Genomic DNA, 16,447 nt, shown 5'->3' on the forward strand with positions numbered 1-16,447 from the left:
TAAGTTGAAGATCATCATAATGGAGGAATATTTACTAAGAGCAGCAACTAATTGGTTTGATGGGTCAATAGAAGATGATGTCGAGTTAGTAAGAGAGATTTACTGCCATATACAAACCCATGATATCTGTGCCATAAACCTCTTTATCCTTGTTCATCTTAGGCTTCTAAACCACGCCCTGAGTCCTCAAACACAACCGCAAATTATCCCATCATTACACGGCTTAGAATGCCATCATATATGCCTCCTATTGTTATATCTCCTTCACTGACTCTATGTAAATATTCATCAGCATCCCTGGAAAACATATGCAAAGAACCATAGCAACAATACATATCTTAAGACTGAACTTCAGCTCAACATACAACCAAAATAAGTCCCGGACTTGGTCATTCCAGCCTCATTCCTTGCTTGCCTGAACTGCCCTTTATTCAACAGCTCTAGTTCCGACGTAGCAGCAACACCAGCTCCTTCGCCTGAGAAAAACTTGACCAAACCCTTACAAACTTGAGCCACACCGCTGTCAACACTAATCCAATTCGAATCCCTGTAAACAGTTCATCATTCAGTTGTATAGAAGCAATATTTTACTGCTGAAATATCAGCTCAAATCGAACCCAGTTCAGCTCCAAACTCGGCTGCAAAACCACCAAAGCACAGGCACATCTCCTTTTTCTTGTTGCAATCGAATTGCTCTCAAAAACCCATTGCTTCTGCTCATGAACAAATCTCAATTCCACTGACATCTTCACCAAACAACAGCCACCATTTCGATACCCAAATTGACCTGCAAATTGAACTACAACCACCAGAACACAGCTTCTACTCAGGTCCAACTATTGGAGATATTGAGACAGCACTATCGGTTACAAGTCATCACCAGCAGCAACACAATGATGAATCCAGTGACATGAGCATCTCAGTTTATTCTCTTCCTCAACTGCTCAAACACTAAACCCAGTTTCATATTTCTTCACTTAAAACCCCCAATTCACAACAGCAGCAGATTATCTTCTAACCCTTGAAATTCATCTGAACCACCATTTTTCTATTAATCATCTGTTTCTCAAATCGCCGCTTTGAACTAAAATTCACCACCATTTCCATCTGAATCTCAGAAGCAGATTCAGAATCCGAGCTTCAATTTCTGAGCAACTCTTCTCTTTTTCTCGATCTGTAGCAACATCAATTTCAAACCATATATGCAGCAACAGAGAAGAGATTAATCACAAACATTAACAGCATCACCATCTTCCAGTTCTAACTTGATTTCTTCATCGAAGGCAAAGACAACCCCGGCTGTATAATCTGCTGGTAATTTGATCGAAACACTAAAGAACCCATGAAGATAAAGGTCTTGTGAGACAAATCATGAACCTGCACCAGAGATTTTAACGATTACTTCACAGTTGGAGGAACAGGAAAAAGAACTGAAGAAGAAGTGTAATTTGACCATTAAAACAGACGAAAACATAATTTTTGAAATTGTGGGTTTGACAATAATTTTCTTCCAGAAAATGGGTGCGCGCTTGTGTTTTCCTGAGCGTGGGTTTCATAGTAGAAAAGTCTGGGAGAATGGGTCTCCCTGTAGTTTTCACTAATCGTTATTCAATTGACGTACTACTCCACTACTCCAATTGACTGAGAAAACAGAGCGAAATCCAAAGAGAGAAGATGAAGAACGATGAGGATAAATCGATCAAGATGGCAAAGGACTGGATACAAAATTTAGCTCAAGGTTGAAAGGGTCGTGAAATAGAAACTCGAGCTCTTCAAAATCTCCACTCTATTCATCTCCAAAAAGGCTTACTCCGATGCCGTTTCATAGTACCCAAAAGCTTAACTGTAAATAAATCATCTCAATTTCACTTTTTTTTTTCCTCTTTTTCTTTTATCGTTGATCTTAATTTTACTGTGATTTATAGGATAAAGATGGGAAATTGGCGTGTAGGAGCAATTGCAACACTAATTGACATTATCGGTTCTTCTGTTATCGTCGCTACTGTCGGTAACATCACCGTCTCTGTCGATTTCAGCATATCCTACTTCTCACCGGCTAAGATTAATGTAAGAATCTTTTGCCTTCCGAAAAGTCAAATGATCGGTCAATTTAGTTGACCAAGTCAAACTTGACACTCCCTCATCCATTTTGGTGGCCAATTTTTCTTTTATTCTGAAAATGTTTTTGTTTTGAAATTGGATTGAACAGGAAGAAATAGAGATTGAAGCTAAAGTATTGGGACATAAAGGAACTCTATCTTCAAATACGGTGGTGATTAGAAAGAAAGAAAATGGTGAGCTGATTGCTGTGGGAAAACAATGGATGTCTGCATTTGATCTCAAACACAAAAGTAAGCTATAACACACAAATTGTCAGATATACTCGTCGGAAGTGTCCCTTCTTCGGGCAACTTAACTGAACATTTTTAGGTGTTTTTACAATTGCTCTAATCATGAACTCGGATATTTAGTCTGCGGAAACAAATAGAATGCAAGGTCATATGGAACACATCGTACCGCTTAGGTGCGCCATTGTTTGCAATGAAATGTCTTTGAACTTGTTTTACGCTTCTCTGCAGCTTTATGTATCTATCTTCTGGTATTGCCGTTAAGATTTTCTTCAAATTTGGGATTTCACGTAGCGGAACTTGAATTGAAAATGCGTCCCAGTTTAGAACATCGCTAAATGGTGGAACGTAGTGGTCTGAAATGAGAACAGGAACACATTCCGCGTAAATAGCTTCGACGACCCTAGGGCTTGCAACTTCATAACCACTTGGACAAATGCAGTATTTGCTCTTCTTCATCATGCCAAGGTAGGAGAATTTTTTTGGGAGAGAAATGTAAACTCTGATATCTTCGTCGCCTTTGTCTTTCCAGTAGTTTACGAATACTGAACGAATGTAACCATGAATCCCACCGGCGTAGAATGCTAGTAATTTACGCTTGGAAGGTGGCGGACCACCGATGAAGCTTGTAACATTATCTGATCTAAGATAGATTTCAGGAAATGATACATCCCTTGACGGATTAAATCCTTCTGAGGTGTTAGCATTGCACAACACCCTGATGGAGTTGTTGTGTAGATTCGGAATGTGAAATGATACCTCCGGTCCCTGAATGAGAATACGTTAGCCATCCGAAAACAATGGAGCAAAATGACATTTGCAAGGTTTTTGCTGCTTACCCAATCATGGCATGAAAGCACGAAATGGTCAGCTCCAAGACTTCTGTTCCAGTAAGGATATTTTTGTGCAAGGATGTTAACATAGTCAAGCGCAGCTCGTTTAATGCCTCGACTGTCGCGTGTTTCAGGAATGTACAAGTATGAAACCATTTTCACAACACTGAATGGAAGGAAATAAACATGATATGTACGAAACCTTGTTTCTTGCTCCATTTGATGAATAAACCTTCCTTCTGTTGAGTATATACTTTTGCACGGACCATCGTGAAATAGTGGTGGTTCGCCTTCGTTGTACACGAAGATCTTGAATGTCTTCTCCATTTCTGAGTAACTCCTAGAACATAATTTGCAACCAAATCTATCACGGCAACAAATGAAAGTGAAATGCAAGTTTATTTATTTAACTAGTTACAAGTGTACCTGTGAAATGCTTGAGCATTGTTATACATGTTGCCTTGGGGAATTAAATTATTTGGATCTTCATGAAGAGGTGTCTGCTTCTCCCCATTTGAAATTGCTTCTCTAATCGAAGCTCGAGCTTTTGCTAGATCATGTTCCACCTTCTCTATTTTGCTAAATTTCTTCGCAATTAGTCCATCTTCCACATTGGGCTCAACCTGCAGACAAGAAAGTAAAATTACCAATTCTCCAGATCAATTAGAGAAAAAAAAAAGTACAGTTTGAGAAGGAAATGATCACTTACAGTTGGTAATGGTGCTGTGATGCTTATTGTTTGCTTGGGAATTCTCGACGACCGCCATGCGTGAGGACTGTAGATAGGAGAAACTGAGAAAGAGTTTGAAAATGATCTGCTTCCAGAACCACCAAATAGACATATAATTAGTGAGAGTATAAACAAAGGTGCCAAAACTAGAATGAAAATCAATGTAGAAGAAGAATGTGCAGAGGACGAAGAAGAAGAATTTAAGAGCTTCATTTTCTTCTTCTTTTCTTGCTGTGCTGTTACTACTAGCACTAATTTCCCTGAAGTAATAATGAAGCGATATGAATTCAACATATTCCCTGTGAAAATTACGAAGTTTCTGATTAATCGAGGTAATGGCACTAACTCAGTTGTTTTACTTATACGTACCGTTCTTCTTCATATCTTTAAATATTTTTTGATGGCGCCTATTGCCAGACATCGTAAAAACATAATTAAGACCTTGTTTTCAGTAAACCATATTAGTCAAATACTAATTTTTGGATCATGATCCACGATATTGGTACTGGTATTATTTTGTATCGGAATTGACCCATACAAGTTGGCATCTATCATGTTGCCATGGCAAGCCAGTTGTCCATCCTGGACCATCTATACCAGTTGGCACCACATCTCTGAGTCTCTAACCTCATACCATATTGCTGATACTGCAAACTCATAATTGAAGTGCCAACATCTAGATTGTTGCTGTATCAGTCCCAGTGAGCTGCTCCCATGACTTCATATGCAGCAGCAGCATGTCTCATTTTGTCACAGCAGTGTAATATATCCAAAATGAATTCTATAACTTTATATAATATATTTTGTATGTATTGCATCCATAAAAATACATTGAATCGAAATGAAAATGAAAAAGATAGAATATATACAGATAAAATCAGCCTGAACTCATCATATTCTGCAATGTCTGAGACTTGATAAGCTCTTGTCTTTCTTCTTCTTTTTCTTTCAATTCTTTAAGTTCATCTTGGTTTTCTTCTTCTTCAACTTCTTTGCTTGGTAGTAGTCTTTCTTCTGCAGTTGGTCCATATGCCCAACAGCAAACAAGAAAATAAACCAAATTTATAGAACTCAGTATAGTTAAAAGCCAATAGTAATAGTCGTAGTGACCGTTGTTTATATTATTCGGAACCCAACTGTTTTTTCCTCCTCTTTTAGTAATATCATCAACAATGTTTATCAAAAGACCAACTATCAAACTTCCAACAGCACTGCATAGACCATTTAGAGATGTTGCAATACTACCCATGCTTTTGGGACATTCAGAATAATAGAATTCAGTCTGCCCTATTGCATTGAAAGCTTCAGCTAAACCCAAAAGGCAGTTTTGAGGAATAAGCCACATTGCAGACATGTGTACAATACCTTGTGGGTTTCCTGACAACCCTTCTCGGATTGCTGTTTTTCGACGTATTCCTTCGACTATAGCTGACGTTGCCAGTGATAAGATCGAAAATACTAATCCAATCCCCATAAGTTCTTTAAAACTTAACCCATATGGACGTCCTGTGAACTTTACAAGTAACGGAAGGAGTAAACGATCATATATACCAACCCAGATTGCTAGACTGATCACCACAAACGTACCGAATGATCCTGCTGGAATTTGAAATTTTGAGGTGATATGTCTATCCATGCTGTTTGCTTGGAGTATAGGCAATGTACTTTGGCTCAAGGCAACTCCCAACATGATACCAGTTGACCAAATTGGCATAACTTTCAACAGAGATTTGAACTCCTCAACTTGATCAACTGTACAGAGTCTCCATGGATTTGAAGCTGATCCATTAGGGTTCAAGTCCTTGTCATGATCTGTAATCATGCATGCCTTGTTCAAAAACCTGAAGACAGTAAATTAAAATGTACAGAAAACTGTAATTGGAATAAAATCTTTGTGGCGATGAAAAATATCAACTGAAAGTTGTAGTCTAGCGACCATGGGATGACAATTCATACCTTAATTTTTGTGTAGGCACGGTGAGGATTGAGTCCTTATAGTGATGATAACATCCGTCTTCATCTTCGGGAGGCAAAACAAAATGTTTGTTTTTCACTGAAGCGGCAATAACATGAGCAAATCCACTGAATAAGCTTTTATTCGCATTGACTTTGATATAATAGGAAGAAGCGAAAATGAATGATGCAGCAGATATGAACATAAGAATCGCAGGAACTCCGAATCCCACTTTCCAGCCAAATTTGTCTTGTATATAAACTATAACAGTAAGCGCAAGGACGACAGAAATTCCAGCAGAAGCATAATACCAATTGAAAAAATTCTGTAAAAGCCTGTCATAACTCTGATTGTCCTTCTTGTGTAACTGATCTGCACCAAAAGATATAGAACATGCTCTAATTCCACCAGCTCCGATCGACATGAGTATGAACGACGAGAATAGAAGAGAGAGCTGAGCTGCTGTTGATGATCTACAATCTTTCGAGAATAGTTCACAATGAGGAGGCTTTGTTTGTGGAAAAACGGCTGTGAACCATAGTAAAGTCATCCCCTGTCAAAACAAAACTAAAATGTTGTTATATGTTTCAGTCATGGAGCTACGCATGCTTATCAAATAAATGAATTCTTTCAACTTTTAATATCTAGTTCAATTTGAAGTGACGTATTAAGTTATTTTTGGCTTTGCAAAGTTGAAGAAGTTTTAAAGGAGATCAACAAACTCAAATGATAACAGAAAATGAACTCGGATCTAAGCTATCAACAACAACAAACACTGCCAACTAAGCTAGCTGACACTTGCAACAATTAAACAATGTTAACTATGTAATCTGTCAAGCACCAACTAGCACAGTTGGTAGTGTCTGTTGTTGATGACAGCTTAAACCCGGGTTCAATTCCGTTAGTGCTGTGTTGGTTGATCCACTTCAAAACCTCCTCACCTTTCGGAAAAACAAAAATCTAATAACCATACTACTAAAATATCAGTGAGCCATTTCTCAAACACAAAGGGAGCAGTAAACATTGCATTAGTATCCTGGGAAAAGAAAATCTCAAGAAAAGATATCTTCATTCTGCAAGAAGCTTTACTAAACTCTGATTGTAACTTGCATTTTGAACACTTGCAGAGGCAAATGGTGGTGAATATTTGCAGTCTGGAAGTACCAAAAATCCTTACACCATTTTCCCTCAGTGTTCAAAGGGCTCAATACATTCTACAACCGGAACCAGCATCACTTCCAAGCAAATTGACAAAAAATTTGCTCAACCCAAAACAGATCCCTGTTCAACTTTGACAAATTCATTACAAAATTGGACATTTACAGACACTAAAAAAGGTTGAAATATTTTCTATAAAAAGTTCATAACATTCAAGAAACTATTGAGACCAGATCCAGTTTCTTAGTCAGTCAATGGTCAACCACAACTCTGTATGTTGAAACAGACCTTGAAAGTATACAACAAAATTATTTCATAAAGTTAGAAAGTAGTGTTCCCTTTTGGAACCCACAAACCCATTACAATTCCAATCAAGAACAATGATTTTTTTCACAAATCTAATGAAAATTGAAGAAGAAAAAGTGGGTTTGAAGTCAAAATAAACAATTGTATACTTACAAGAAGACTAGCAATCGATCCAAAAGTGATAGTCCAAAACCTTCCCAAGTAAGAATCAGAAAAGAAAGCTCCAATTATAGGTGTAAAATTAGTAACACCAGACCATATTGATAAAACACTAGTCCCAGTTGGAATTGTCATATGATAATCTTTCATCAGATACAATATCATGTTTGGCAATAACCCATAACTTGCAACTTTCTCAAATGCTTCATTTGCTGTTCATCATCATCAAAACAAAACCAAAAATCAATCAACCAAACAAAAAATGGAAAAATCTGATAAAAGGTGAGATTGATGTTTACCAATAATGAAAGGCAATGTGATAAGACCACCCTTTTGTTTAGACATTTGTTGTAGTTCATGGGTGTTCCTGTTTGGATCTGTTGAAGTTGAAGAAGTAGATGTAGAAGGAGAATTAGAAGAGGAAGAAACCTCCATTGAGTTCCTCTCTGTTTCTTCTTCTCTCTTGTTATGTCAAACTGTAAATAAGAATCAATGAGGTATTTATATATGAATAGATCTCTCTTACGACAAGCTAGACTAGACTAGATTATGTTATAGCTAGTAGCTTCATCATCACTGTTGTTGTTGATAGAAGATAAAATGCTGGGGGTTTAAAAAAGTCTTAAATAAATTTGATGGATATTAGGAAATCACATGGCTTTGCCTTGTAGTGGTAGTGTTTTCTGCAGGGGGAAATGTATAGTATTTTTCTTTTAACATGTAAGAATGTGGGGCCCATGTCCCACACTGTCACACCATCCTTACTTACTGGCTTGGCTTTGCTGCTGCTGCAGCTATACCAGACTCAGAGGAGGAGTGCACTGCAGTGTTGTGATTCATATCTTACTGTTTCCATTTCATTTGACATTTAATTTTTATTCGTAAAATCATTTAATTTTTTCATTTACTAAGCAAGAGGAGTTAGGTTCAATGTTTTTTAGAAAATGGATAATAATTATGACATGCTAATTAATGGTGCTAGTATCTTTCAAAAGAAGATTAATGGTAGTGAGAATAATTGATGATAATGAATTTCCTAAAATGTACATTTTGAAGTCATCATTTTGTTTGAATGAAATATTTATGGATTCATGATGACATAGGATGAGGGATATTTTTCACTTTTAACATGGTTTTAGAAAACAATAATTGACGGGGATTATCTCGTGAAAAATCCGGAAACAAAATTTAAATTTAAACTCGTCTCCAAAATTCACGGCATTGTAAGGTAATATAACATAATTGATGAATTGAGGAAATAATTAATGAATTTTTATTCTTTGTAATATACTGTAGAAATAATTAACGAATTTTTCTTTATATGCACAAATGTTGGTATCATGTAGATTTTGGATCACCAAATAAATCTGGGAATCGAGGAAAGTTTCAAACACATAAGGCAAAGTTTGAGTCAAAGTATAGTTTATGCTAATGAGATAAAACTATCTTAGCCCACAAACCATTATTCGAGTCACTAACCAAATTTTAGGACACGAGCCAGATTCAGACGAGAGATTTTGAGTAACGTGGTAAATTTTGAACCAAAGTGCTAAATTCCATATGATGTGCAGATTTTTGAGTCACGAGATAAATTTCGTTTACGATAACAATTTATAGTTTGCAATTACAAATTGATTCTACGAGATGAAGCTCCAAGCATATTTTAAGATAAACTTGAAGTTAGATATAGGCATTTGAATTATTGGAAACTTTCTGTTGTCATACAATTATTTTTTGTCATGAGATATATGCTCTAATATGTGCCCGAATTTTGGGTTACAGTGCAGGCATTGTCTAATGAGGTAGATCATGGATCAAAATGTAGCTTTTGAGTGACGGGATAAATTTTAAGTAGGGGTTTAACTTTTAGGATAGCAAAAAAAGGAAAAACACAAGACACCAGAAGTTTTGTTAATGAGGAAACCGCAATAGCAGAAAAAATCCTGGGACCTCGTCCAGATTTGAACATGAGAATGTATTAAGCCGCCACAGACACTAACTTCTTTTCAGACTTCAGAATGGAATGTAGTTGAGACCGAATCCACCCTCCAAGTCGATTCATTTACAGTCCTTACGTCTCTTGATCCTCGCAAGGCTCTACGCAATTGTTTCCCTTAGTTGACGTCCTTTACATCCTAAGAGTTGGTTCAACCTTAGTGAAGACTTCTGATACCAATCTGCCTCGAACAGATAAGCCTATTTGATTTCCATTTAAATCAAATATCAAGGAGAGGAAATCTGTTTGCAATAGACAAAGCTAGCAAACCTCACAAATACGTAACTTACTACTCTCGAAGAGCAGCGTAGATTCTTAACCACCTCTCAAAAACAATCTTTAAAATATCCATCAGATATCTAACTTGAGGAATCACAAAGTCTTAGACGAAGAAAACTTTGTGATTACTATCTATCTTAACTGAAAGAGATTACGAAAACCTCAATAACAGAAAAGCAAGATCAAAATACACGAACTATCAAGGTAAATATAGTTGGACCTGGCTTCACGAATCCCCATAGAGAAGTCTTTTAGTCGTAGACCTAATTATGTTTCTCAGAGGAAACCTAGGTCTATAGAGGACGACTCAATAATCAACTAGGACACAAAGTGTCAGGGATTGAATTTCCCAGTTGAAATAGCATCTCTATTTATAGATTTTCAATGACCGGCTGTTGCTTAGAATTCAAGCTAAGATAACTTGTGAATCAAGCAAACACTTTTAGGTCTTAAAAATATAACATAAGAATATACGCTAGGAACCCTGTTATGGAACCATTTATAAAATTGTTCGGTTTGGTAAGTATGCCCAGAAACTAAAACAATTTTATATTCATTTAAACACCTAAGAATTTAACGGGGATAAGTCTACCTATTTAATACTACCAACTTATCCCCATTAAATCTTAATAATAAAAACTAAAACAAAAATCAATTCATTTCCATCTCCATTTCAACTGAGTCTTCTTCTCTTCTTCTTTTTTTTTCATTTTCAAACAAAAACAGTGTTGATAATCACCCAATCCCCTATAGTAGGAACTTTTTCATTTAGCTCGAATCATGTAATTTTCTATCACCCCAATCCCCTAGAGTAGGTTTCAATAACATGGAATTAATCACTCAAAAATCCAATTTTTTGAGATCAAAGTTTTCCTGGTTTATAAGAATCGTTCTACGTCAATGCACTTGTAAACCGATTTCATTTAGAGGCGGTTGTTGTTCATGCCCACAAAGACCGATAGTCCTGGATGGGCATTCTGGTTGGATAAAATTGAACCAGAGTCGGTCTACGTTAATGCCCACATAGCCTGATTCTGGTACGAAAGAGATAACTTTTTTTCTGTATATTTTTTTGGTTAGAATCAGATTCTATGAGAACTTTTATAAACCGATTCCAATTGCGCAACGTCAGGAATCGGTTTTTATGTGCATATCGTGTAAAACGATTCTGGTTAACCCATTTATTTTAGTTAATACTCGATCACAAAGTGAGAATGAAATCATACTCGATTTAAGTTCGAGTACAAATGAAAATAGTTTTATACCCGAACTAAAAGTGTTGTATGATTTTACACCCAATTTGAAAACGAGTATAACTTCTCAAACGATCTGTAAAGGGTATATATATGAAGTAGAATGAATTTTAGTTTTATTTGATGTTTAACAGCACATAATTTACCGACAAAAAAAAAGAAAAAATTTATCCAAAATCGGTTTATGTTCACGTTCATATAAATAAACCTGGCTAAATTGGGGCTTATAACTACATGAAAAAATAGGGTCATTGGGAGAAAATTCATAGAAACCCCTTATCCAATATTTATATTAATGCCCAATATACCCTTATTAATCCTGAAATTAACTTTCATTAATCGATAATCAAAACTTGTAAAAAAAATTAATTTTTACTCAATCCAGAATCGGTTTATGTTAGTGCATTTGTAAACCGATTATGGGTTGAGTTTTATGCATAGGAAGATGTAACCCCAGGATCGGAGTTTGATCAATACCCACATAAACCAATTCCAAAAATCGGGCTTTTGTAATGCACATGTAAACCGATTATTCCTTACTTGCAGAAACAAAATATTCATTACATAGTTTAGGAAATTAGCCCACTACATATATATAGGACTCGGTATGGGAATTCTAGCATTTGACACATAAAATGCTCATCAATGAACCTCCGAGCACGTCGGTACAACATCGTATATTCTTTGTGATGAATGAACTTTCTTTCCCCATTACGAATTCTCTATATCCCGTTGAAACGTTCCAGCTGAAATTCAATGAATTCTTATATGTTAGTATGTGAACTAGTGTAGTTGACATGGGTATAAAAATGATAGCATTATTCACTTTTTCCCTAAGAGGAGCTCGTGGATGATAGTGGTAAACCATATTTCTAACAATTGCGTACTCTCGCATTGCGCCTTTTATGTAGTTGAATCGAAAAGCCAAGTCTCTCCATTTTCGGTTATTGGGGTTCGCGGTATGCCCGTAAAAGAACTCTTTAACTCTCTTCCAAAACATTGAATAGATTTCATTCGGACGTTCGCATAACGTATTAGCAAAGGATTTTACCAGACACAAATCTTCAAACGGTTCCCATTCCATTTTCTAGGCTAAGTGTGTGATGTGGGAATGGTTCAAAGAGGTTGTCCTTATATAGATGAAGTCTCAACGACTATTTTTATTGAATTCAATTCTTACAATCGGATTTTATATATTATCAAATAGACCGATTTTGTCCTTACAAAATCATATAAATTTACCTCAAACAAATCGGGATTTTGTAAAGCACATGTAAACCGATTCTCAAAGTTACAGAACTTTTCTTCAAGAAAATCGGATTACATATTTATACATGTAAACCGATTCTCAAAGTTACAGAACTTTTCTTCATAAAAATCGGATTACATATTTATAAATGTAAACCGATAGTAAAAGTTAGAGAACTTTTCTTCATAACAATCGGATACATTTGTACATGAAACCCGATTCTAAAGCTGAACATTTGGGAAACTGTCAGAATCGGATTACATATAGTTATATGTAAACCGATTCTGACAGAAAAAATTCTAGAATCCTCCATTTTTTCCACACACATTAAGTCATTCATAAACTAGAAACCAGATTAAGTCATTCATAGACTAGGAGTGTAACCAAACATAATTCGACAATAAGTTTAAGACTAGACATAAGTTTTGACTGAATACAACCATTCATTCATGAACATCCCCAGCACGACCACGTCCACCGCCACGACCACGTCCACCGCGTCCTCGTTTACTAGGTTGGGCGCTGCTCGATGCACCTTCAGACATCTTTTTGGTAGGGGCTCTCTTTATCTTCTTCTTTGGCTCATCCTCCTCCTCAGAATCATCCTCATCCTGCTCCCCAGACTTTGCACCAGCTTCTACATCTTCGATACCGTTTAATTCATCAATTAGATTTTCATTGGACTTCACATTTTTCCCTTGCCTGATTTCTTGCTTTTCCCAGGTTATCAAGTGTCCGACTCGTCTTCTCTGTTTCAATTTCAAATAACAAACATTCAATATATAATGTTAAAACCATTAACAAAATCGTAATTGAGTAATAATACGCACCAAGTATTCGAGAGCCGTATCTTTGTCCTCTATAATGGGCCTCTCATCTACTCGTATCACCCGAGTATGCGAAACATTGAGGTACCACGACATGTAACGCGGAACTTCCTCGTCATCTATTCGAGATGGACCAACCAAAGGATATTTGTGAAACACACTGTTATCCCAATAATCACATGATGGGAAATGCCGGTGAACAATGAAAATATCACTGTCATGTGCTTTGGTTTTGTCTCATTGAAGTTGAAATCCTTGTGCGATTTTGGGATTTTTTGTATGTAACTGCATTGTCTTGCGACTCTCGACGGGTTGTACATTACATATCCTCTTGGGTGAAACAAAGGCCCGTGATATTCACCTTGCTCTGGGCACCCAACCTTCTTCCTTTTCCTTTAGCCAAAGCCTCCTTGTAAGGATCAAAGACAACATCCTTCTTCGTCAAGTTGTCTAACTGGCTTCTCAAATTCAGATAATCCATTCTTTGTTTCTTCGGCTTACTTCTGTAGGTGTACTTGTTTCCATAGTGCTCTCCGTCCCAATCCTTGTTCTCAAAAGCCCTTTTAGCAAATATTGGAAAATGCAAATATATCCACGCCTGCAGAAAAGCCATATTCCCTCCGAGTTGGTTCCTTTGAGCCCTATAAGCCTTTCTAAACTCCGTCAAAGAGTGTGCAAGGATGGCAGTGACCCAAGAGTAGTCTTTTATCTTTCCAAATGGTTGCAACAGCTGGATAAAATTGGCGTTCACACGGGCACCGGAGACGTCGGGGAAGATAACAGCTCCAAGGATACAGAGGACATACGCATTGGTCGTGGCGATGATACGTTGCGGCGTCACCTCTTTTCCCTCAGTATGAAGCTTCTTTGTTCCCATAAAGTTGCTCCTTAGCCTCGAGAGATGGAATATCCTCTGTTTTTCCTTGCCTACTAGCATATCCTTCTTGGTCTTTTCCTCATCCCATTGGAACACTTCCTTGGTCCACGCATAAATCTTGTCCCACTCAAGCTCTTGCACGTACTCTTTGTGCTTCACGGCTTTACCTTCTATGCTTAGCCCGGTAATGAACTTTGCATCGGAGTTATCATCATTTATCCAAACGGAAGATGTAAAGTATTCGTTTCCCCGTAGTATCTCTCGGCAAAGGCGGAACAAAGAGGTCTATCATAACCAAGGTGTCCCAAAATGTTGACCACAGAAAGCAACCCCGTATAATTGACTAGATCGACCACTTACGGAACTTCTCCGCTGGTTGATTCATCATCTATAAGTGGCCATTGCCTCATCTTACTCACTGACGTTTCTGTCTTCATAAGACGAACGACATGCTTGTGATCCTATAAAACCAAACAACCACGATGGACAACAATCAAAAAACTACACGGATAATAATGTTTACATTACATTGCACAAGGTTTAGGTACTTACTATGGTATTGTAGACGACGCCGGCCCAACTTCCTTTGTAACCCCATAATACATTTCTTCCATCAGCTGGTATCCCTAAAGGTAGATCATCAAGGCCGCGAGCAAACATCTTCAGCTCGTCGGGCATGTGGTCACCTTTCTTCTTCTTTGGAACTTCTTTCTTCTTACCTTTTCCTATAGGGTCTGCTTCTTGTTCTTGAACGACTTCTCTTATCTCTTTATCACCTTCCTCGTCACCTTCTTCTTAATCACTTTCACTCTCATCACTTTCTTCTTCACTACCTTCCTTGTCACGTTCTTCTTCATCACTTTCACTCTCATCACTTTCTTCTTCAACACCTTTCTTGCCACGACTATCTTCATCACTTTCGCTCTCATCACTTTCTTCTTCACCACCTTCCTTTCCACGTTCTTCTTCATCACTTTCACTCTCATCACTTTCTTCTTCACCACCTTCCTTGCCACCAATTTGTTCCTCATTAACTCCCTCATCACTTTGTCACCACCTTCTTGTTCAGTAGGTGTTTTGGGATCAGATTCTTCATGTGTTGGTTGCTCCGCTTGTGGTGGTGGGTCATTGATGATGATCCCTTTGGCTTTACTCCCCGTGCCCCTTGGGTTTCGGTCGGAAGCATTCAAATTTTGACCGTCTTTTCGACGAGGTCCCAAAGGCTTAGGAGTAGCATGGTCATATTTCTTCTTATATTTCTTTTCGGCTTGATTTTTTTGCCTGTAGAACACGGATTTAAGCAACAAAAAACAATGGAATAGAAAGCATTTTTAAAGTCAGGGTATATAATCGGTTTACTCGATATACATATGAAATCCGATTCCAAACATATAAAATTAACAATCGGATTTTTGCAAGTGCTAATGTGAACTTATTCACGAAATTGGTTTACTCGATATACATATAAAGTCCGTTTCTGAACTAAACAATCGCTTTTTGTTAAGACATATGTAATCCGATTCCAACAAAATAAGATCCAGGAAGATTAGCTACAACAATCGGGCTATTTATACACTAACGTTCCCCGATTCCTTTTCACATGCAGAACAATCGGACTATAAGTTTGTGAACATAATCTGTTTCTAATAAAAATCGGGTTACTTCGTGACTAACGTAATCCGATTCTGTGAATACTGAAATTTTTTGATTTTAAAATTCTCGATTTCTAACCTAAAGCATGTTACTAAAACCTAGTTTAGAGGATTGGGTTGATAGAAAAGTACCTGATTCGACCCATTTCTTCCTCCTGTGCGATACGAGAGGCTTCGGATTGTTCTTGCACTTCCTTCGTTCTATTTCGAATCGCTTCAACAAGTCCGGGATTGTCATCACTATAATGATTCCTGTTAGTAGCATACTTAGTTTTTGGATTCATTATATTATGGAAGAAAGAAATGATTAATCATTTTTGATTAACCTGTTTTAGATTAAAATAAAAAGATGAAAGTACTCATTTTCCAGAAACATAGGCTATACACAATGTAACTCGCGAGTATTTTAAGCTCTAAACTTTATGTGATATTAGAAATTAGAGAAAACTAATAACCCATTTTTGGCGCCAAATCCACATAAATTTTTACAATCAACATGATAAGTATCTCTTACAAAAATCTCGAAGTCTTGTTTTATGGTACTACTAGTATGTATGTACGCTGCCTCTTGACCATAAACTAATTCATCCAACAAGAGCCGCCACTAGGGGTGCACATACCGTATCCATACCCGCCAACCCTATCCTACCCGCCAGTTTTTTAACTGTATCCTATCCTATCCACTATTTGGCGGGTAGGGTGGCGGGTAAAGATTTTCTTAACCGCCAGTAAACGGGTAGGGTGGCGGGTATAGGCCATATCCTACCCACCCTACCTAAAAATGCACATACTCTACTCCTACCCGTCAACCCTATCCTACCCGCCA

General features: G+C 37.2%; 2 protein-coding genes and 1 long non-coding RNA gene across 3 annotated transcripts; 1 reads left to right on the forward strand and 2 right to left on the reverse strand.

Moving 5' to 3' along the window:
• Positions 1–1,629: 1,629 nt before the first annotated feature.
• Positions 1,630–2,660, forward strand: LOC113303987. The gene is made up of 3 exons (XR_003337965.1): positions 1,630–1,845; positions 1,926–2,067; positions 2,210–2,660. It is a non-coding gene; the product is annotated as an uncharacterized LOC113303987 (long non-coding RNA).
• Positions 2,448–4,675, reverse strand: LOC113303986 (probable glycosyltransferase At5g03795). The gene is made up of 4 exons (XM_026553078.1): positions 3,891–4,675; positions 3,608–3,804; positions 3,188–3,521; positions 2,448–3,116 (listed from the first exon to the last, which is right to left on the reverse strand). Exons 1-4 carry the CDS (start codon positions 4,203–4,205, stop codon positions 2,448–2,450), a joined length of 1,515 nt encoding a protein of 504 aa, XP_026408863.1. The 5' UTR covers positions 4,206–4,675.
• Positions 4,676–4,677: 2 nt separating this feature from the next.
• LOC113303985 (protein NRT1/ PTR FAMILY 1.2-like) lies at positions 4,678–8,153 on the reverse strand. Its single transcript, XM_026553077.1, has 4 exons — positions 7,788–8,153; positions 7,483–7,700; positions 5,868–6,418; positions 4,678–5,752 (listed from the first exon to the last, which is right to left on the reverse strand). Exons 1-4 carry the CDS (start codon positions 7,921–7,923, stop codon positions 4,789–4,791), a joined length of 1,869 nt encoding a protein of 622 aa, XP_026408862.1. The 5' UTR covers positions 7,924–8,153; the 3' UTR covers positions 4,678–4,788.
• Positions 8,154–16,447: the final 8,294 nt, after the last annotated feature.

This window comes from Papaver somniferum, chromosome 8, assembly GCF_003573695.1.
Source record: "Papaver somniferum cultivar HN1 chromosome 8, ASM357369v1, whole genome shotgun sequence".
NCBI classification, from domain to species: Eukaryota; Viridiplantae; Streptophyta; class Magnoliopsida; order Ranunculales; family Papaveraceae; genus Papaver; species Papaver somniferum.